The sequence below is a fragment of the Magnolia sinica genome, chromosome 17 (genome assembly GCF_029962835.1).
Source record: "Magnolia sinica isolate HGM2019 chromosome 17, MsV1, whole genome shotgun sequence".
NCBI classification, from domain to species: domain Eukaryota; kingdom Viridiplantae; phylum Streptophyta; class Magnoliopsida; order Magnoliales; family Magnoliaceae; genus Magnolia; species Magnolia sinica.
Genome location: NC_080589.1, coordinates 26,317,441 through 26,339,370, shown reverse-complemented (window position 1 = coordinate 26,339,370; position 21,930 = coordinate 26,317,441). Strand labels below are relative to the sequence as shown.

Sequence of the window (21,930 nt, the reverse complement as noted above, 5' to 3'; positions counted from 1 at the left end):
CTCTCTCTCTCTCTCTCTCTCTCTCTCTCTCCCTTCCTCCCTTCCTTCTTTTCTTCTTCTTCTTTTTTTTTTTTTTTTAAAATTTTATAAATCAGAACAATTTTAGTAAAAGCAAAGCTTGAATGCAAACAACTACAACAAAAAGCTAGCCCATTACAAATATCAATGCCAACCAATCACCGAGGAATCCCTCTTTACTTAGCCTTGAACATTCCTTTAAGATCAAAGCGCGTGAGCAGACGAGATGTTTAACACTATCAAATACTTGGACCACCTATCCAACTTTATTGTTAAAACATCTATTAATCCTTTCTTTTTAGATGGGCCAAAGAACACCTAGAGAAAACGTATTCCATAGAAGGTTCCATGTGTGACCTCTTAGACCAAGATCCCAAGCTGCCATGCCTTTTTTTTTTTTTTTTTTGAGAGAATGAAAAAAAAAAATTACAAAAGTGGCCAAAACAACACGAAAATTACTGGCCTAAAAGGCAAAAGAACAATCTTTCAAAAAACATCTTCTCTTTGCCTAGCATGGGGGAGGCCCTAGGAAGGACCACAAAGCTATTCGGTGTTTAGTCACCATGGCTACCCTTTGGGCCTTTTGGAAAGAGGTGAACAATCGCTGCTTTCAAAACTCCTCTTCTATGTATCAGGTGGTCGCCTTCATCAAAAGGGAGGTTACGGTGTGGTCATCCTGTCTCTCGATCGTTGACCCTTGTATTATATCTTCCCTATTTGGATTGTAGCAGGCCCGACCAATATCTTTTACCTTTGGCTTATTCTTTGTATTTTTGATGCAATCATCCCATATCCCACACGTGCACGCTCCGCACATGTGTACAAGAAAAGGACCACCTTCCTTTTTTAGCCCATTACCACTCTCCATTTCTTTCAAATCTCTATATTAGGAAATATGCTCTTTCTTTCATATTTTTATTTTAGGCAGGGAATAATTTTAAATATTTTCTTATCTAAGTATCTTCTTATTTTAGGCATTTTCTTAATTAGAATGCTTTGTTATTTAGGTGCTTTCCTATTTTTGCAGATTCCAAATCTTTTATTATACATTGTAAGGTTGATTATAAATAGGATATATGGCCTATGGAATAAGACAAGCTGATTAATATTCTCTTTATGAAATTCTCTTATTTTCTCTACGGTGGCTGTTGAAGGGAGGGAGAGTGGTCTCTAGTTCTAGACTAGAGGACTGTTGAGCTTGCTTACAGTCTTGCATTTGTGATCTCTAGCATTCGGCTAGAGGATTGTTGGGTCTTTTCCCACAATCTCTTTCTTTTCTTTTCGGGTTTGCATCAAATTGTTATCATAGCAAGTTCTGCTCTTGGGAAAACTAGAAGGTAATTTCTTTTCATCTCAATCTATCCTTTCATCTTTCCCCTTCATCCATCCTTCATCTTTCATATTCTTCTTTTTTCTTTTCTTCTCTCCTCCTTTTTTTCCCCCCATCTTAAAATCACCAAACCCTAACTCGACGAAAAAAAAAAAACTCTTCCAACCTTAACACATCCTAATCCCATTCGAACATATCAATTCTTTGCCCTTCCTCTCTTTCCTTACCCAAAAACAAAAAGAGAAGAAAAAATAAAACTAAATCTTGCATGCTTTCCCAAAGGCCGTTGTCTTATGTGCCGCACTAGAAGAGGGGCAATTTACAATCCTGAGATGGCCACACAACCTTGTAACAAGTGGTTGAGTTGATCACAAAAAGGATGGATGACCTAGAGGCCAATTATACGGCCATAATGAATGCTTTGGAAGGACGCATTATTGTTCTCGAAAACGCAAACAAGGGAATCAATCCAGACCACCAAACAGATATGGATGACCTTGATGGAGAGTTGGAGTTCGGAAATGTTGACTTAAGGCATTCTGGTCGGAATGGTAATTTCCAAGAAGAAGAATATGAGCCGAGCTACGGGGCCCAACAACATCGCTATGCGCAACCAAGAGTTGGAGGGATGAACAATCTCCAACGAGATCATCCAATTTATCCCGAAGGAGCAAGGAATATTCGCACTTCGGATCCCACCAAGCATGTCAAGATTGATATTCCAAATTACGATGGTAATTTGGATCCCAAAGTGTTCAATGATTGGCTAAGTCAATGGAGCGATATTTTTGTTAGTACGAAATGGAAGAAGTTGTCAAGTTGTGTTTTGCTACCTTGAAACTTAAAGGTGCAGCTCAAGACTGGTGGTACGCCATTGAAGAAGATATACAACGGTGTGGCCTTTCTCCTGTAAGCAATTGGGAGGAAATGAAAGCAAGAATGAATTGAAGGTTTCTGCCGCTAGATTACGAGACGACCTATTTTCAAGACCTCCTCGCTCTTCGACAAGACAATCTGACCATGGAGGAATACATACAACGTTATTATGGCTTAATCATTTGGTGCCGCTTAATAGAAACTGGAAGCCAACAAGTGGCTCATTATTGTAATGGGCTACAGTTTGAGATTCAAAGAGAGTTGGTAACTGTTCGGCTCAACAGTGTAGACGAGGCATATCAGATGGCCTGAAAAGTGCAGGACCAAAAGTTGGTGATAAGGCACGGTAACCCTCAAGGTGGGGGCTATGCATCTACCCGTCCCACCGCTAGTAGCCCCACTTCGTGCCCACAACCATTCGTGCCTCGCGCTAACTTACCTCGGGATTACAAAATTGGTTAGAGCTCCGCCCAATCCACTTTCAATTCTCTTCCCCCGAAATGGTGATACAATGGGAAAGTCTGTTGCAATAACGGAAGGGAGGTTGACCAACAATTGCTTTAAGTGTGGTGGTTGTGGACATTTTGCAGTTGAGTGTTCCTCTCGCAATCTCTAATTTTGCGAGACAGAAGACTTCATTGCAGCCCAAGTGGAAGATGAACACGCAAATGATCCCGAAGATGATGAGCAGGAACTTGAGGAAGGCCTTAATGGCCTAAATGAAAACAAGTTATCATTGGTGGTCAAAAGGATTCTGACAGTACCGAAGGAGGAGGCCCAAGAAGACTGGCCGCGAATGAATATTTTCCATCCACGAGTATCATGTGGTGGAAAGGTTGTCAAAATCATTATTGACAGAGGCAGCAGCATGAACGTGGTCTCACAAAGCATGGTGGACTAGTTGAATTGAAACCTCAAATGCATCCCAAGCCATACAAGATTGCGTGGGTGAATGACACATTCATCCCTGTGACTAAGAAGTGCTTAGTTAACTTCTCTCTGGGTCGTTATGAAGAATCGCTTTGGTGTGACGTCATTCTAATGAAGGTCACACATATATTATTGGGGCGCCCGTGGATATACTACATCAATGTATGTAACTCACAAGGGTCGCAAGAACACATACAACTTTATATACAAAGGAAAGCCCATTACTCTTAACCCTATGAGGGACAATGAATTTAAAGAGGCAAAGTTGGCTTCCACAGTGTTGAGTATGACTTGATACGTGTAGGAGAGTAGTGAACATGGAATCATGTATGCTCTGGTAGGATGCAAGACCGATCCAGTTGATAATGTTGTTATTCAACCACCCGAGATTCTGGACATTCCGTCCCAATTTCAGGATTTGGTTCCTGATGAACTACCAAGTGAGCTTCCACCCATGTGCGACATTTAGCATGCAATTGATTTGGTACCTGGAGTGCCATTACCAGATCTTCCAGCATATCGAATGAATCGGACAGAGCATGCAGAGCTTTGTCGACAGGTGGAAGAATTGTTAACAAAGGGGTTCATTCGTGATAGCCTCAGCCCGTGTGCTATGCTAGCATTGTTGACACCAAAGAAGGATGGCAGCTGGCGAATGTGTGTTGACAGTCGTGCCACCAACAAGATAACAATAAAGTACCACTTTCTCATTCCGCGCCTAGATGACATGCTGGACATGTTGGCAAATGCTACAATTTTTTCGAAGATTGATTTGCAAAGTGAGTACCACCAGATAAGAATTTGTCCTGGCGATGAATGAAAAACTTCTTTCAAGACAAATGATGGATTATATGAATGGCTGGTTATGCCATTCGGCTTGACGAATGCACCTATCACATTCATGCAGGTGATGACGCAAATTCTACGTTAATTCATTGGCAAGTTTGTCGTCGTATACTTTGATGATATCCTCATCTATTGCTATTCACGAGAAGATCATTTAGATCATCTTCGCCAAGTGATGAGAGTACTATGCCATGAGAAACGCTACATCAATTTGAAGAAGTGTACTTTCATGAGTTCAAGTGTGATTTTTCTGGGGTTCGTCGTTTCAGCAAAGGGTGTAAAGGCTGATTTAGAAAAGATAAGGGCCATTGTTGAATGGTCCACTCCCATAAACATTCATGAGGTTCCCAGTTTTCACGGGCTCATGACATTTTATCAAAGGTTTATTCGGAACTTTAGTTCCATCATGGCGCCAATTACTGAATGTATGAAGTCCAGTCCATTTGAGTGGACTAAAGCAGCAACAAAGCATTTCAAGAAATCAAGCAGAAAATGACAGAAGCTCCAATTCTTAGACTTCCTGATTTCGAAAAAGTGTTTGAAGTTGCCTATGATGCATCGCACGTAGGCATAGGAGGTGTCCTTAGCCAGGAAGGACATTCGGTGGCCTTCTTTCAATGGGAAACTCAATGACGCACGAAAGAAGTATTCTACATATGACGTTGAGTTTTATGCTATTGTACAAGCTCTGAAGCATTGACATCATTACTTCATTCATTGAGAGTTTGTGCTCTATTCTGATCACGAGGCGTTGCATTACTTGAATTCTAATAAGAAGTTGTACTAGGCATGCTAAGTGCAGTGCTTATCTTCAAGAGTTCACATTCAACCTAAAACATCGCGTCGGTATTAAAAATAAGGTAGTGGACGCCCTTAGTCGAAAGTCACACCTATTGTCTACCTTATTAGTTTCTGTTGTTGGGTTTGAAGAACTTAAATGGGACTATGCCACTGATGATGATTTTGGGAAGACATTTTCAGCACTCATTTTCGGTGCCGGCATCGAGTAGCCAATGTATAGCTTGCACGATGGGTACTTATTCTTTGATATGAGAGGTTATGTCTTCCTAAGAGTTCCTTGCTAGAGCTTATTATACGAGAGCTTCATTTAGGTGGCTTGGGAGGTCTCTTTGGTATCAATAAAACAACAACTGTGGTTGAGGACCATTTCTATTTGTCGGGTCTAAAGAAAGATGTTGGGATTGTCGTTTGTCAATGTTGAGCGTGTTAGTTGGGTAAAGGTAGCAAGCAAAATACTGGTCTTTATACGCCATTACTTGTCCCAGATGCTCCATGGGAAAATATTAGTATGAATTTCGTCTTGAGATTGCGTAAGACTCAATGTGGCTATGACTCTATTTATGTTGTGGTTAGTAGGTTTTTGAAGATGGCTCATTTTGTCCATTGTAAGAAGACTTCTGATGCCATGTACATTGCCAATGTTTCTTTAAAGAGGTTTGTTTACATGGTGTTCCCTAAACTATTGTATCTTATTGTGACGTCAAGTTTATGAGCTACTTAAGCGCACCTTGTGGTTGAAGATGTGAACTAAGTTGAAATTCTCAAGTGCTTATCATCCGCAAACAGATGGGCAAATTGAAGTCATAAACCGTAGCCTTGGGAATCTACTTCGATGCCTGGTTGGTGATCATATCAGCTCATGGGACATCGTGTTACAAAAAGCTGAGTTCGCTTATAACAATTCTAAAAACTGCACTACGGGACTCCTTTCGAAAATGCGACCATAATGCGACTGCGACAACCTATCGATTTAGTCCCACTTCCTATTGTGACTCGATCAAGCCAGGACGTTGAAGCTTTTGCACATCATGATAAGGAGATACATGAAGAAGTTAAGCGAAAGATCACTCTTAGTAATGAAAATTACAAGGGATATGCAGATGTTCGACGACATTTTGCAGAATTCCAAGGAGATGGTCATGGTGCGACTTAATCCGGAGCGATTTCTAGCAAGCTCTTATACAAACCTCCAATCCAGAAAGGCAGGTTCTTACCACATTTTGAAGAAGTTAGGTGATAATGCATACCTGATCGAGCTGCCACCTGAAATGAAGATCAACCCCATTTTTAATGTGGAAGACCTTACAATTTATTTTAGTCATCACACAAACGAGAGCATGAAAGAATAGGCTATCCAGATATCTGAGGTACCACGACAACTAGAAGAAATCATTGAGGACGTATTGGATGATCAGATAGTTTCCACACGCCAAGGGGGGTATCAAAAGTTTCTTGTCAAATGGAAGGGCTGACCATGGTCTGACAGCACATGGATTTAAGCAGATGATTTCAGGCGCATCAACCCAGAACTCTATGAGGAGTACATTGCCATTAACTTGACGGAGCCGAGTTATTTCAAGCCGAGGGAATTGATGCAATCATCCCACATCCCACACGTGCACGCTCCGCATGTGTGTACAAGAAAAGGACCACCTTCCTTTTTTATAGCTCATCACCAAATACCATTTCTTTCAAATCTCTATTTTAGGAAATCTGCTCTTTCTTTCATATCTTTATTTTAGGTAGGGAATAATTTTAAATATTTTCTTATCTAAGTATCTTCTTATTTTAGGCATTTTCTTAATTAGAATGCTTTGTTATTTAGATACTTACCTATTTTTGCAGATTCCATATCCTTTATTATAGATTATAAGGTTGATTATAAATAAGACCTATGACCTATGGAATAAGACAAGCTAATTAAAATTCTCTTTATGAAATTCTCTTATTTTCTCTACAGTGGTTATTGTGAGGGAGGGAGAGTGGTCTCTAGTTCTAGACTAGAGGATTGTTGAGCTTGCTTACAGCCTTGCATTTGTGATCTCTGGCTAGAGGATTGTTGGGTCTTTTCCCACAATCTCTTTCTTTTCTTATTGATTTATTTGCTTTTCCTTTTAGGTTTGCATCAATTTTGTTCTCTTTTGGGTTAGAGTTAGAGTAGGCCCAACCTATTCTCCTTTTGCCTTTGGCGTTCTTCTAATAAATTTTGTTAATTTCAAAAAAAAAAAAAAAGAAGAAAAGAAAAGAAAAGAAAAGAAAAAAGTGAGCCCATTCCACAACATAGAGCATCACTCTACTAATGACCCTCTCTACATTATTGCTTTTGTTTTGAAAACATTGCTCATTCCTTTCATACCATAAAGCCCAAAGACCAGCTGACATGCATAATCTTGAAAGAGCCCAAGTTTGCTTCCGAAGGTTCACTCTGTGCTAAGCCATAAACATCTCTCCAACTGAATTCTGCATTGTCCAATCGATATTAAAATTCCTAAGGAAGCCGTACCATAATTTATACGCATACAGATGATGGGTAAGTTGGTGATTGACCGATTCGGCGTCTGCCATGCACACATTGGGCAAACATTAGGAATCACCATAAATCGTTTCTGAAGATTGTTCAGCGTCAAGACCTTTTCCCTACCAACTAGCCATCTGAACGTCATTACCTTTGGAGGGCCCCCATAAAACTACATGTGCCTCATATTTGCATTATGGTTGTCTCGTCCTTCCTCTTGGCTTGAAGTGAAAACAAAAAAGGAGTGGACCGAGAAGCTCCTAGATCTATCCTTCCTCTGAATCATCCTATCCTGCTCTTCATCCACCGGATTACACACCTGAATATAATCTAGAAGCAAGACAATTTCCTCCATCTCTCTCCCAAAGGTGTTTGGGACACAGAGGGGCCCATACAACTGACCTTCCGATATCAGTGAAACAGCTTGCAACCTTGATATTACGGTCGGTTGAAAGATGATTCTCGGGAGTGCAGCTTGCAGAGGTGTCTCACTGAACCATACATCCTTCCAGAAACATATTTTCTTTCCATTGCCAAGGGAAAAACCAACTTCCTCAAAAAAATTAGATTTCACACAAGAGACCCCGTTTCATATAACTAAGGCTTTATACAGGGAGGAGTCTCAATGCACCCCCATTTCCTGGCATCCATACTTACTAGTGATGGTCTCTCTCCATAATGCACCCTCCTCAATTGTAAACCTCCACAACCACTTACCTGTAAGAGCGAGATTCATCGACTCTTTAAGTCTCTAAAACTAGTCTTGCCTTCTTCATAAGACTTACACGCCTCCCCCAAGCCGCCATTAATGCTTCCGTTGACTCAGGAATCGGCCAAAGCAAACCAAATTGGCCGATACACCAAGCCCATACAGATGCAGGAATGAGCAATGGATGAACAAATGAGACAGGCTTTTGGCATCTCTAAAGCACTTGGTCACATACAACATCCATTCACCATTCCTGCTTTTAAGATGATCAATGGTTACACTTTATCACGACCAATCAGCCACTTAAAAGCAGCAACCCTGTAGGGGACTTTCAGAGTCCACAACCATGATGTGTGACCAACACGCCCAGTTCTGTCAATTTTTAATAGAGGGATTTAACAGAAAATTGCTGCAGGGGTCCCATTTCCATGAGGGCTTATCTTATTCCAGTTGATCAATAACCTTGTAGTAGCCCCTAAGACCATTGAGCTGCTCCTTTTTATTTAGATTCCTCCTAATTATATGATATTTTCAAGGGCAAAATTGGAAACATAAGTAGGGAAAAAAATATGTTGTAGGTTAACATTATGAACAAAGTTGTAGGCGATCATTCGTCAATAATTAATGATCGAGGACTTGAGACTCGAGAGTCCTTAATCTTACTTATTTGGTAAATTGTTCGCCAGTGGTGCATTGATTTCTTCCCAATACTAATTAAACATTAACCTGTTTGGATGCACCCCATAATTAGCTTTTTTGACTTATGTTAGCAAATAAGCTCTCTCTTTCTCTATTTGTTTGTTTGTTTTTTTTTTTTTTGGTAAATTATAAATGTTAGCTTGGTCACCACCTTTGTCAAAGTAGCTCATTATCTTTAACTTATAGGCATAAGTAAAAAATATAATTGCTCAGTACTTTTTTTTTTTTTTTTTACACGCTCACTCACTCACTCACTCTCTCCACGAGACAGACAGTCCATATCAAAGGTGGCCCTGCATAATGGATGGTCCACATTGAATGTGGGGCCCACACGATGGACGGTCTACATCAAAGGTGGCCCCGCACAATGTATGATCCACATCAAGGTGGCCCCACATAATGGACAGTCCACATCAAAGGTCGGCTCCTAATGATGAATGGCCCACATCCAAAGCGCACCCCGTATGATGGACAACCCCCTTTGAAGGTGGGGCCCACACAATGGATGGTCCACATCAAAGGTGGGCTCCACATGATGGGCAATGGATATTGAAGGTGGGCCCCACATGATGGATGACCCACATCAAGGTGGGCTCCTCATAATGGATGGTCCACAAAGGTAAACCCCTAATGATAAATGGCCTACATCTAAGGTGGCCCTTGCATGATGGACGGCCTAGCTTGAAGGTGGGGCTCACACGATAGACAATCCACATCAAAGGTGGGCTCCACATGATGGGTAATTAACATTGATGGTGGGCCCCACGTGATGGATGACCCACATCAAGGTGGGCCCTACATAATGGGTGGTCCACATCAAAGGTTGGCCGCTTATGATGAATGGCCTACATCCAAGGTGGGACCCACATGATGGAGCCCACTTCGAAGCTGGGTCTTACATGAGGGGCAGTCCACATTAAAGATGGGCCTTCCATGATGGACGATCCACATCCATTGTCCGACATGATGGACAACCCACATCCAAGGTGGCTCTAGTTCACATTGAAATCAAGGCCAAGGTGGGCCCAACATAATGAACGGTCCACATTAAAGGTTGGCCCCACATGATGGGCAGTAGATATTAAAGGTAGACCTCATGTGAATAAGTAAAAATTGGAAGATATTTTCATGGATGATATTTAAATAATAATAAAAAACATTGGAAGAGGAGAGAGAGAGAGAGATTAATGAAAAGATTTAAAAATTACTTATGTGATGTTGGAAACCAAATGAAGTTTTTGACTTTTTGGCTGAAAAGTATGTTGGTTACCAAACATACTTATTTGTTAGATAAGTTGAAACCAAGATAAGCTACTTGAGGCATAATTAACTCAAGCAAAATGACTTATGATCCAAACGAGCCCTAAAGTGTAATCCCTGCATCACAACGTTGATTCCTGGTGACTAGGCAAGTTCCTATAGATGCATGTCCTGTTGCCACTAATCATTGTCGCACAACATGGTTAAGGCCTGCTTATTTTGTTATTGGTCAAGTCCCCCTTTTGCATAACATTGTGATTCCATTGAAGTGTATGAAGCTTACATACAATCAGAAGTTAACAGCAAATGGATGGTCCACATGATCACTGAAAGTTTCATCAAATGGGCAAGTCCATGCCATCTCTACTCATATAAATATAGGATAGAAGGTAAGAAGAATCTTAAATCTTTTGTTGCCTTGTGGCACTGTCCATGCTTTCCAAAGATTCAGTAAGTGGGGAAAAGGGATGTCTTCAGCGAAGGATGACACAAAGTTTACTTTAACGATCAGAAAAAGGCATCTTACGGTCGGAGTCCTGTATCTTCTTGAGGTCTATTTTTATTTTTATTTTTTGAACAGTAGCTGAATCATCTTGAGTTCTTTATGTAACTTCTTCCAATCCCAGGCCAGACATGTAAAAGAAATTTATCTTGGTGCTACCCTTGGACACCAGTGTAGGGGTGGCAATGGTTTGGGTTTGAGTTGGGTCAGGGTCTGCCCGATCCATTTACTAAACTGGTCAAGAAATCTGGCTCAAACCCAACCCGCAACCAATTACCCTTTGGCCTGACCCAAGCCACTTGAAATTTATCAAGCCGAAGCCTGATCTGACTCATTTAACTGTAATTGGGTCGATGTGACAGCCTGACACGACTTCACTTGAGTTCAAGAATGGAACATGGGGCTAAAGGTATGCCAGTCTGGCACAATTAGTGGATACATACAAACATATTTCCATCTATACTTACCGTCTATTAATTTGTCTCAAATTGGGTCTGTTCAGGTCATCTGGATATATGGATGGGTCGGGTCGAATTGGGTAGGGTTCAACTGAGTCTGAACCATTTACTTAAACGGGCCACATTTCTAACCCAAGCCAGCCCACTACCCATTTAGCTTGGCCAAAACTTGCCTTAGAAGAGGGTCAGGCCAATTGGCCCACGTGCTGACCTGACACATTGCTGCCCCTGCTAGTGGACTTGATCCACCTCATTTGGGAAACCATGGGCATAGAATAAAACATGATTTCATCCACTTTAATACTACCATGGCCACTTTTAATTTCCAAGCTTAGAAGACCTTTTTTTTTGGGGGTTAGGTTTGGGGGTGTGGGGTTGGGGTTATTCACCTGTTCCTGATAGTGATGACTGATTGTATGAGAAAGTCTTGGTTGTGATTTTCTTGTAATTATCTTAACATCTTTGCGCATGCTGTCATGCAGGTGAGCATTTATCCTGCTGTTAAAGCACCAGTGGAGTTTTCAATGCAGGTAGCTTTAAAATCAAGGAAGCTGAAGCTTTTATGTTGTTGTTGTCTTATTATTATATTACATATACAATAGATATGTTTATATCCCAGTCTCTTGCTTTGTATGCCTTTTGACTGTGAATTGTTGCAAAGGTAACTGGTATGTATTGTATGATTGCAACAGGCTTCATCCGGCGATTATATTTTGTGGAACACTTTGGGGAGATGCCCCTTTGCTGCCTCGCCAAAAGCGTAGGGACTCTGATCAGGAATTTACCATCAGTCATTTTCTTTTTATCATGTCTGATGCGATATGTATCTTTCTGATTGCTCATCTGTCTGTAAGAGATGCTTTTGAGGCTTTCTGGGGTTTGGGGGAGAAATAACTCATTTGACCAAAAAGAGCCATTACATGGTGCTGTCAAACTTACCTGTTGTTGGTTGGGGAGGAATAGTAGTCAGTTGAACTACAAATGGTGTCCCGCTACACAGATTGGCTGGAGTTGCAGGACCCGCATGGGTGCCCCATGCATTCCCTACTGAAAACATGTGGATGATACAATTTAGCCCATGGGCTACCTTGCTGTGGTATATAGCCTTTTGGGTTGCACAAAACGAAACCACTCCACTGAAGTATGGATCATAGTTCTCAAACTCAGTGACTCGACTTGAAACTTGGCTTATCAATTCGACTTGGTGAGGTTTCGAGCTGAGTCACTATGAAACTAAATCTTGCCGAGTCATTATGAAACCAAGGTTACCTGGATCGTGGCTCACTTGGGTATGTGGTTAAGGTAGCGGGTATGTGGTACACTACTACCTCCGATGCATGGTAACCCAGGGGTAGGATCATGTGCGTCACACCAATGCATACACCGTATATGCAATATGTCATACAGAACTCATATTCAATTTATATAAGAAATGATGTATGTTATTATTATAGACCTTCAATGCTTAGTGTAATATAATAAGTAAATAAATAAAAGTACTGATCTCTACTTTGTAAATAAAAATCTTCATTTACTAAATTGATAGAGCTATAATTTTGTCACTGAGAATAGTGATCTAGGTTGCAAGTCAACCATAATCTGGATCGCTCAATCCAGTGCCGAAATGTGTGAGGTTTCATGTTTTAGGCAAATTTTATGAAATTTGCCTATGAACTCGAATGGGTTCTGGCATTGGCACGAGTCCTCGAGCTGACTCAGTCAACCTAGCACTGGCCGTACTGACTCGAAGCGAGGCCTCCACTGATTAATGAGATTTTTAATGAAAAATAAAAGATATGCTAGGAAAGAGAGTCGAACCCACAACCTAAAAAATCACGGGTGCAAACGATGTTACCAACCAGCCATGTGTTGGGCTTGTTGCTAAATTTGCCATTTTTTTAGAACCTAATTGGAACTGCACATCTTTAATCACTTCCTCTGCCTAGTTATTAAATATTGAGTTGACTTGACCCAGCTGCATATCAGTCGAATCGAGTTTTTGGGTCATGGATAATAATGCAGGCTTCGGGGGGTGGTGGGGTGGGGTGGCGGCGGCTTGGGCTACTCTCGCCATTCATCTGAACCATGATTAGATTCATGACACATGAATACAAATTGTAATTTAATCATTCATTTTTTGGAAGCTTCGGGGCTCTGGCCATTCATCTGACCATGATTAGATTCATGACACATTCATACAATTTGTAATTTAATCATTCATTTTTTGGAAGCTTAGGGACTCGCCATCCATCTGACCATGATTAGATTCATGACACATTAATACAAATTGTAATTTAATCATTCATTTTTTGGAAGCTTACAGATAATTTAAGCTAGGGCTCTAACTTTAAGACGCTACTGTTATTTAGTTTTGAGATAACAACGCAGCAAAAGATCGTCTCATCATCATTTTGGATGCATGGAGAAATCTATTATATGAGCAAATGCTAATCGGACTGGCCCAACCTTTGGGAACAAGGCATGTGGGCGAGATCAAAGCCCCACTAATCAAGGAAACCTCAACAATGTAGATCCCATATGTTAAAACCCATGCCTATAAAGATCACGAGGTGAGTGACCATCTGTAGAAAACAACTGAAAAGGTTGAGAGAAGTTGACCAACGGTTCAAATTCTGTGGACAGGTGTAGCCCACCTGATGATTGCATATTCCTGATTGCGTTGGACTGCCTGAAGAGCTGGTATGTTCTTGCACATTTGATCCGCATCCATGCCGCAGCTAGTGCATCTTTACCAAGTGTAGCATTTCTCATTAATTAATTAGCAGCTGATCCGCACAAGGAAAATAATAATAATAATTATTATTATTTTCTCAATAAATTGAGCATGTCGATGTCATATTGGCTAGGGGTGCACATCGAACCAGTAGAACCATGGAACTGGATCGGAACCGACCAAACGGTCCGGTTTGGTCTGGTTCTAAAGTGCACACCAGTTCTAGTTCTAGTTCCAAAAATCAAAGAACTAATTACGTCGGATCCGAACTTGGAACCGAACCAGGAACCCTTTGATTGTTTCCATATTTGACTCGTGATTTATGGTTTACAATGTGCCATTTGATTGTTTCTATAAATGTATTTTTGCACACCTTGTACAATATATAAACCATTCATCAAATGGATCACAAAATGAATGGACATGGGCTAAATTATAAAATAAAACATGCAATTAGGCTGGATTATAAAAGCCCAGAACCGTGAAACCGATCTGGAACTAAACCGGTTTTAACAGTCCAGTTCCAGTTTGGTTCTAGGGTGCTAACGGTCCGGTTTCGGTTCCGAATATCCTAGAACCGTTAGTAACAATTCGGTTCCGGTTTCACCCCAGAACCGGACCGAACCGACCCATGCACACCCCTGCGGCCACAGTCAATATCATACTGATAAACTTTGAAAAATAAAAAAAAAGAAAAAAAAGAAAACAAAGAGCACATTGATAACAATATTTAATAAAAAGAAGTGACATTTTAACAATATTTAATAAAAGAAGTGGCTTGGGGTGTGGGATTCTCTTTTACTTGAAATATTCAAGAATGTCTGGTAGGATTATTTACTACTACAGGACTATTATTATTGTGTAAATTGCACTACAGAATATTTTGCATATTGAATTCCTAAGGGCCTTTTTCAATCTTTTTTTCCTTTTTCTTTTTCAAGGAAATGGTCTCTCTCAGGAAATACCCTTTCTAGAAAACAAGTGAGAAAGGGAAAATCGATTCCCTTGATGGTTTCTCAACCAGGTTTTATTTATTTATTTTTATTTTTATTTTTCATTCATTTCCAAATCTATTGTTTGTTAAAATAAAAATAAAAAAATTCTTTCATGAAATTTTACTCCGAGACAGAATTTGACACGTGTGCTGGAGATGGAATGTGGCATGTGTAACATTGTCAAATGTGACACAATGGCACGTATGGGCTGCTTGATGACAGTGGCACATGTTGGACGTGTGGCACGTTGGCACGCTGGGCACATGTGAAAGTTGGAATGCTTAAAGATGTACAGCAGAATATATCATTTGGTACCTTTGGACGTGAGATCTTGAAGATGAGGGTGGCAGAAGCAGCACGTTGGAGTGTATTTCTACATGTTGCACGTGGCACTTTGGGTGTTTGGTATATTGACACGTGGGGCACTAAAATATAAGTGGTGGCATATGTTGTCTATGTGGTATGTTGGTGCATGTGGGGCGCTTAAAAATATATAGTCACACTCGCACATGTGACTTATTTGGAAGATGGTTTGTGACACATGACTATCTTATGAGGCACGCCATAGAAAGGTGTCCTCTCGTCTCTCTCAACTTTTTGGAAATTTCATTTTTTAAGTATATGGGCAGCCAAAAAACTTTTTAAAGACATTTGTAGGTGATGAGAGGGAAATTAAAAGGGTGTTTCCATTAAATTTATGAAAATACCATTTTTTGCAGAGAAGGCATTTCCTCATTTTATATTTCAGTGAATCCAAGAAGACCCTAAAGTCTTTATACTTTCAACATCCTCTACAAATTAAAGATGCGCTAAAAATCCCATTTTGGATGCATGGAGAAAACCAGTTGCCCTTCGGTGCCTACTGAGAGAGAGAGTTTATATAGAGAGGGAGAGAGGTAATTTCCCTGTGTAGCCTGGCCCCTACACTGCTTAACTTTATCAAAGTTAAGGATGGGATGCTTCAATCGTGTTATAGCTGAAAGTCTTCTTGGAGGATCCAGCGGTCTACAAAAATTAGTAACCTTTGCAAAAGATGAAGATGACCATTGATTCGTTAGTGGTCTTGTTGGACGTAGGCCAGTGGGGCTCACTGGTGAGCAATCACTAGTGGGTAGGTCCACTATGTTTAGGCTTCTTCTGGCTTTTTCCTTTCTTTTTAGATTTTAAATTCATTTTTGAATTTGATTTTGGATAAGAGATAGGGAGAAGACTAGATAAGATGGTCTCATCCCATCTCCTTCCTTTCTTATATAAGGGGATACATTTTCTCTCGTAAAAGGCAATGAATCATAAGAAATAGCGAGAGTATACAGAGAGAGATATAGTGTACACAGTAATCTGTCCGTTTTGTCTTGTCCCTGGGACGATTTAATCTATAGATCGTGATCTGGGGCCATCCGTACCGTAGGATCAGAGGTGTGAAAAGATCCATCTGCTCCAGTAGTAGATAGGCAGGCCATTGGAGCGTCAATCTTCTACTTTGTGAGGGTTCCAAAATTCATGTAGACTGTTAGATCTTGAGGGCTCACCTTCCGCGCCTCCCTACAATGGTATCAGAGCATTCAACAGTGGATCTCCGATTATTTTCATCCAAAAAGATGCGTACCCTTTTTTTAGGTGATGCATGTGTCTTTTTTTTAAAAAAAAAAATACATGGCAAGTGTAAGGAATCCTGACAAATAATGACTAAACAACCGGAATGGGTACGACTAAGTCTCGAGTGGAACGAGACAAAGTTGTTAATCCATATGTCACCCCCGTGAAGATTTCAATGGTGCAGGATCAATCCCCATTGTTTCATGTGACATGCACTTGATCTCTGGATCTATTTATTTTAAGTTTATGTCCTAACATGGGAAATTGATAGACGGTCCGGATGTCAGATTAACATCACTGTGTGCTCCACAATCATTATCTAGTATACGGTGAACGGCATGTTTTACAAAAGGGCTAGTTTTATAGAGAACACTTGTTCCCACGTGTACATGCTGCCAGAATGCATGGCCCTACATGTGTAGAGTTCACCACCGTCCAAATGATGGAGATGGTGCATAACAAGAACCTCAAGTGGAGAACATATACAACTTTTTGGCATGTAACGTATAAATGGATATCAATCCAAACCGTCCAAAATGTGGGCCCCCTACATAGACGGCGAAAAGCCTTAAAATCAAACTAACTGGCCCCGCCAATTTGGATGGTTCGGGTTGGCTATATCTTGCCCACCTACACAAGCCGCTGTTTCCATGCATTTGAATTTAATAGACTCGAAGTCACATGTGTGAATGATGATAACAGTTCATCAGATGGTCCCTAATATGGGGATGACGTACCTCATAAATCCCACAGATATGACAATGATGTGGGCCACACATGTAGAAAAAGAAAATCGACCAAGATAAAAGGACCGAAGGTCGAATTATGTCTAATAGATGTTATGAATAGATGGGCCTGATTTTTGAGACATGGATCTTCACTGTGGGATTGAGACTCTCGCAACGTGATGTTTATGGAGAGTTATCTGATACTCTGGCAGCGTGATGTGCACGCTGTCTGATCTCACGATCCTATCTCATCCACCAGACTTGATAAAATGTCTCATTAGCACTTGAGGATTTCAACCATTTAATAACGTTATGTTTTGTAAAGGATCTGATGTGGAATTTTAACTTGCATCGAATAGATGATCCCCTTTTATATATGCTTTACATGTAGCTAATTATTTTTCACCAGACAACGCTAACGGTTGGAGAAATGGATTAATCTGATTCTTGGGCTAGCATACAAATATAGTTTTGCCGTTTTGATGGATGTATTGGATCTTAAAACTATTGTGCCATGCATGTATGACGTGTACATGAACTTTATTGTTCACGGGCAGGGATCACAACTCTTGAACTGGATTTAGGCCATGTCTCAGTTTTCACGCATCTGTTGTTTACTTCCATGCAGGGACACAATGAACCTGATGAGTGGAATGGACATTTTTGTGGGTAGAGGTGCATTCATAATGGGACCCTCCTAATTAAATGGCCTGAACCTCGTACACGTGTTCCACATCCACACGTAACCTCATGATGTTCTAAAGTGCACATGTTCCATCTGATGCATCATTCAGGATGCTTGTTATTGGCTTATCCATAATCACGTGTTCTACACACATGTGAGGTCTGCCCCCTTTTTAAGTGTGCATATACTCATATAGCCACCACCTTTTCAACAAACTACATGTCACTTGTGTAGGATGTCAGTACTTTTCTTGTAGTGCCACCATGATTTTATTTTATTTTTATTGGCCCACCAAAGATCAAGTGAAATAAAATCATGGCTTCCTCATCATCACAGGGGCCACACCACTGGAATCAATGGATAGCCCACGGTCTGACTCTTTGTACAGTTATGACCCAATAAGTTGATTAAAAGTAGTACAATCTTTATATTCCAGTCTATAGTTTAAATGAACTGATGTTTAGCAAATCAGAAGGATGGTGTAGATAAAATCTACTTTGAGAATTAGTAATATAGAGATCATTAGTGATTGAAACAATCATAAACCATGATGATCAATGTTGATGAAAGGATCCATCATCAACAATGATCATTAACGGTAATGATCGGATCCATCTCTAATGGACATGATCACTAGTGAAGATTGAACTCTCTTCACATTTAAGCACTTTTTATATTATTTTTTTTGCTGATGATAATGTTTATATGTGTGATGTAATTAAGCTTGATGTGATTAGATCAAAGCCCTCCTTATTTTTTCATTGGAAAATATAAAATTTAGTGCTTAGATACTCCCTATTTAAAAAGGTTGTGCATAACCTAAGTGAGAGTTTATTCTCCTCCACCAAATGATGCATGCAACCAAGTAATGGAAAGTTGCACGTTATATAATTATAATTTTATAAAATCATGAATTTTATCTTAAAAAGAGAACTTGATTGTTCTACACCATTCATTCAGGTATGTGGACTTTCAAATCTCGTTAAGATGTGTTGACTACTTTTATACTCTGAAAATTTGTAAAACATGTAGAAATGCTGATGATTAGAGTTAATACCTTATATCATAGCTAAGTAGTGATACTTATGTAATGTAGAGATGTCCATCAAAGCATTAATCGCTGAACAGCTGAAAGGACAACATTTCGATAGTAATAACTACGAAAACTGGTCCCGTACGGTGCGATGCCTTCTTGACGAGGACGATATATTGCATATACTCGATAAAGTTCAAGAGAAACCCATATTGGCTGAAAACGAAAATTTACAAGAATATAGGGTTGCGATAACTCGCTACAATAAGTGGCAAAAACAGAATCGTTCAGTTCGTAATGTCCTTCTTAGCACTATATACAAAGAACTCATACCTACGTATGAAGTACATAACACCGCTAAGGGAATCTAAGAAGCACTGACAAATGCCTATGCGCAGAAGTCAGATGTGAAAGTTCAGATTATGGAATTAGAATTCTAGAAGTATAGGATGCCAGTCGGCTGCCCCATCAAAAATCATATCCGTAAGATAGAGTAAATGATAGGTGCCCTTAAGAATGTTGGTTGTAAATTAATTGAAAATCAAAAGATTAAAGCCATACACCGTTTCTTGCCTGAATCTTAGGCCCTAATTAAAAGAATTTTGAACCATACTGATTCTATTACTACGTTTAGAGACTTTTGTGGCCACTTGGTATGTGAGGTTGAAATGAATGCAATTCAGCTAGGATCAGCCAAGACCTTTGTAGCAGAGACCCATAAGCGGAAAGCTAACAAGAAACGGTTCAAAGCTCGCAAGAAGGCGAAAAAGAATAACTAAGAATAGAAGACCACAGCATCTCCTCCAAATCTCGAGAAGGGGAATGGAAAGAAGAAGCAGAAAAAGACAAATATAATCTGCTTTGTCTACGAAAATTTTGGCCATTATGCTCGGCAGTGTGCCTATAAAAAGATGGTAATTCCTAACTCACTAGATACTTTGTATGTAGGCGTTTGTTATAGAATTATTTCCGTTGATATTATATCTAACGAGTGGATTTTGGATTCAGGTGCAACAAAGCACGTGATATAGAGTCGTCGAGGACTCGAGGAATTTCAGTTTGTAGCCAAGGAAAGTTATAAGGTGTATATGGAAAATAATGCTAAAATAATGCTATCGAAGACGTACTAGGGATTGATGTTTCCCATCTCCGTACCTGCATAGGGCGAACAATAATCCTCCTTGATACTCTTTATGCACCAGGGATGCGTCGGAATTTAATTTCTATTTCTAGGTTATTATTTGATGGTTTTGATATTCGATTTTTCGGGACAAGAGTTTCTTTAATACTAAATAACCTCATCTTTACATGAAAAAATTTAATTTCAGATTTATTTATTCTGGAAGTAGATACTGATAATGCACCTTTTGTTTTATCTGCTATGTCGAATGAAACTGTAGTACCTGAATCTCAAAAATGGCATGCGAGGTTAGGTCACATTGGAAAAGATCATATGACAAGACTAATACGTTCTGGTTTGTTAGACTCCTTATCCAAAGTTGATTTGCTATTTTGTGAACTTGTGTGTTCGGGTTCCTAAAGTGGCTATGTCCAAGGGCACACTAGAGATAATCCATACAGATATTTGTGGACCCTTCAATATACATGCTAGAAATGGATGTCAATATTTTGTCACTTTCATTGACGATTACTCGCACTATGGATATGTGTATCTCATCTCACACAAATCTGAGGCTTTTGATTATTTTCTTAAATATAAAGCTGAGGTGAAAAAATTAACTTGAGGAAAAAAATTAAAATCCTTCGATCTGATAGAGGTGGCGAGTATACATCTGAAACGTTTAAATCATATTGTGAAAATGTTAGAATTGTTCAGTAGTACACAATGGCTTATACTCCACAACAAAATGGTGTTGCAGAGAGAAGGAATAAGACACTATTGGATATGGTTAGATCGATGATGACACAAGCTAATCTCTCTACCACATTCTGGGGAGACGCATTATTAACAGCCGTCTATGTTCTTAATAGAGTCCCATCTAAATCTATTCTAAGACCCCATATGAGATATGGTTTGGGAAGATTCTTTCTCTAACCAACTTACGCCCTTGAAAATCTTTAGGATATGTTTTGCTACCTATTCTGCATAAAGGTAAACTTGATAGTAAAACCATTGAATGCGTGTTCATAAGGTATCATCCAATGAACAGATTAAATGCATAGAGATTATGATTACGTTATCTCTCACAAGTCGGCTTATATCTTCCGATGGCCTTGGCTAGATTTGGGAACCTTTATGCAAATATAAGCTTTCTACTCCATGTAATAATCCAACTCGTTGATAGCCAATGAAAGAGTGTTTTGGCATGGATCGTACCTTGATGCTTTGGCTGATGTAATGGATGATACACATGCATGGCACATGTAACCATAGTTAAGCCGTCGAAACCATGGAGTACAGTGCTGAGACACGATATGAACTTAAAATATACTTTATTAGATTTTTTTTTTAATTGAATATCAACCTTTGATTATATTTCTTGTTGATCGTTAGATTTTTGTTTGTTGAATTTCAACCTTTGATTATATTTCATGTTGACCGTGCATTAGATACCGCAAATCAAGCAGTCAAGGCGTCATTTCAGTTTGTTGAATTAACCATCGAAAGTGGATCCACCACTTGGATGATTTAATATATGTTACACATGCCATGTGTACTGTTTATGAGTGCATGTGTATCATCCATCCCACTACCAGAGTATCAAAATGTATTTCTCCAGTTGGTGTATATACCGTCTTTAGTGACCTTTGATTCCTATCCTTGGGTACGGGTCGCGGATTAGGTGAGTATGGGGAACAGCTTAGTGGATGAGCTCCTAACGGTGGGGCCCGCCTTGATGTATGTGTTGTATATCCACACCGTCCATCCGTTTTTCCAGCTCATTTTAGGCATGAGCCAAGATTCGAAGTAGATCCAAATCTTAGGTGGACCACACCAGAGGAAACATTGGTTATTGTATGCTCATCATTAAAAGCTTCTTATGCCCCCCCTGTAATGTTTACTTTCCATCCAACCTGTTGCTAAGGTCACACAGACCTGGCTGAGGGGAATACACAGGTATCAGTTTGATTCAAAACTTTTAATGTAGCCCACAAGAAATTTTTTATGGTCAGTCACCATTGTTTCCTGTGGTGGAAGATGTTTTTTTCAACTCCATTTTTTGAGCTCATGCCTTAAAATGAGCTGGAAATTG

The 21,930-nt window shown here is 39.8% G+C and overlaps 1 protein-coding gene across 2 annotated transcripts in view; it reads left to right on the top strand.

The window, feature by feature from the left end:
• The window catches only part of LOC131231848 (AP-5 complex subunit mu), a 41,920-nt gene extending 30,042 nt beyond the window's left edge, over positions 1–11,878 (top strand). For both annotated transcript variants that reach the window (XM_058228153.1, XM_058228154.1), the window contains 2 exons: positions 11,427–11,474; positions 11,637–11,878. In XM_058228153.1, coding sequence (XP_058084136.1) covers positions 11,427–11,474; positions 11,637–11,708 — 120 coding nt within the window. In that variant the 3' untranslated portion in view covers positions 11,709–11,878. The remainder of the gene's footprint in view (positions 1–11,426; positions 11,475–11,636) is intronic.
• Positions 11,879–21,930: the final 10,052 nt, after the last annotated feature.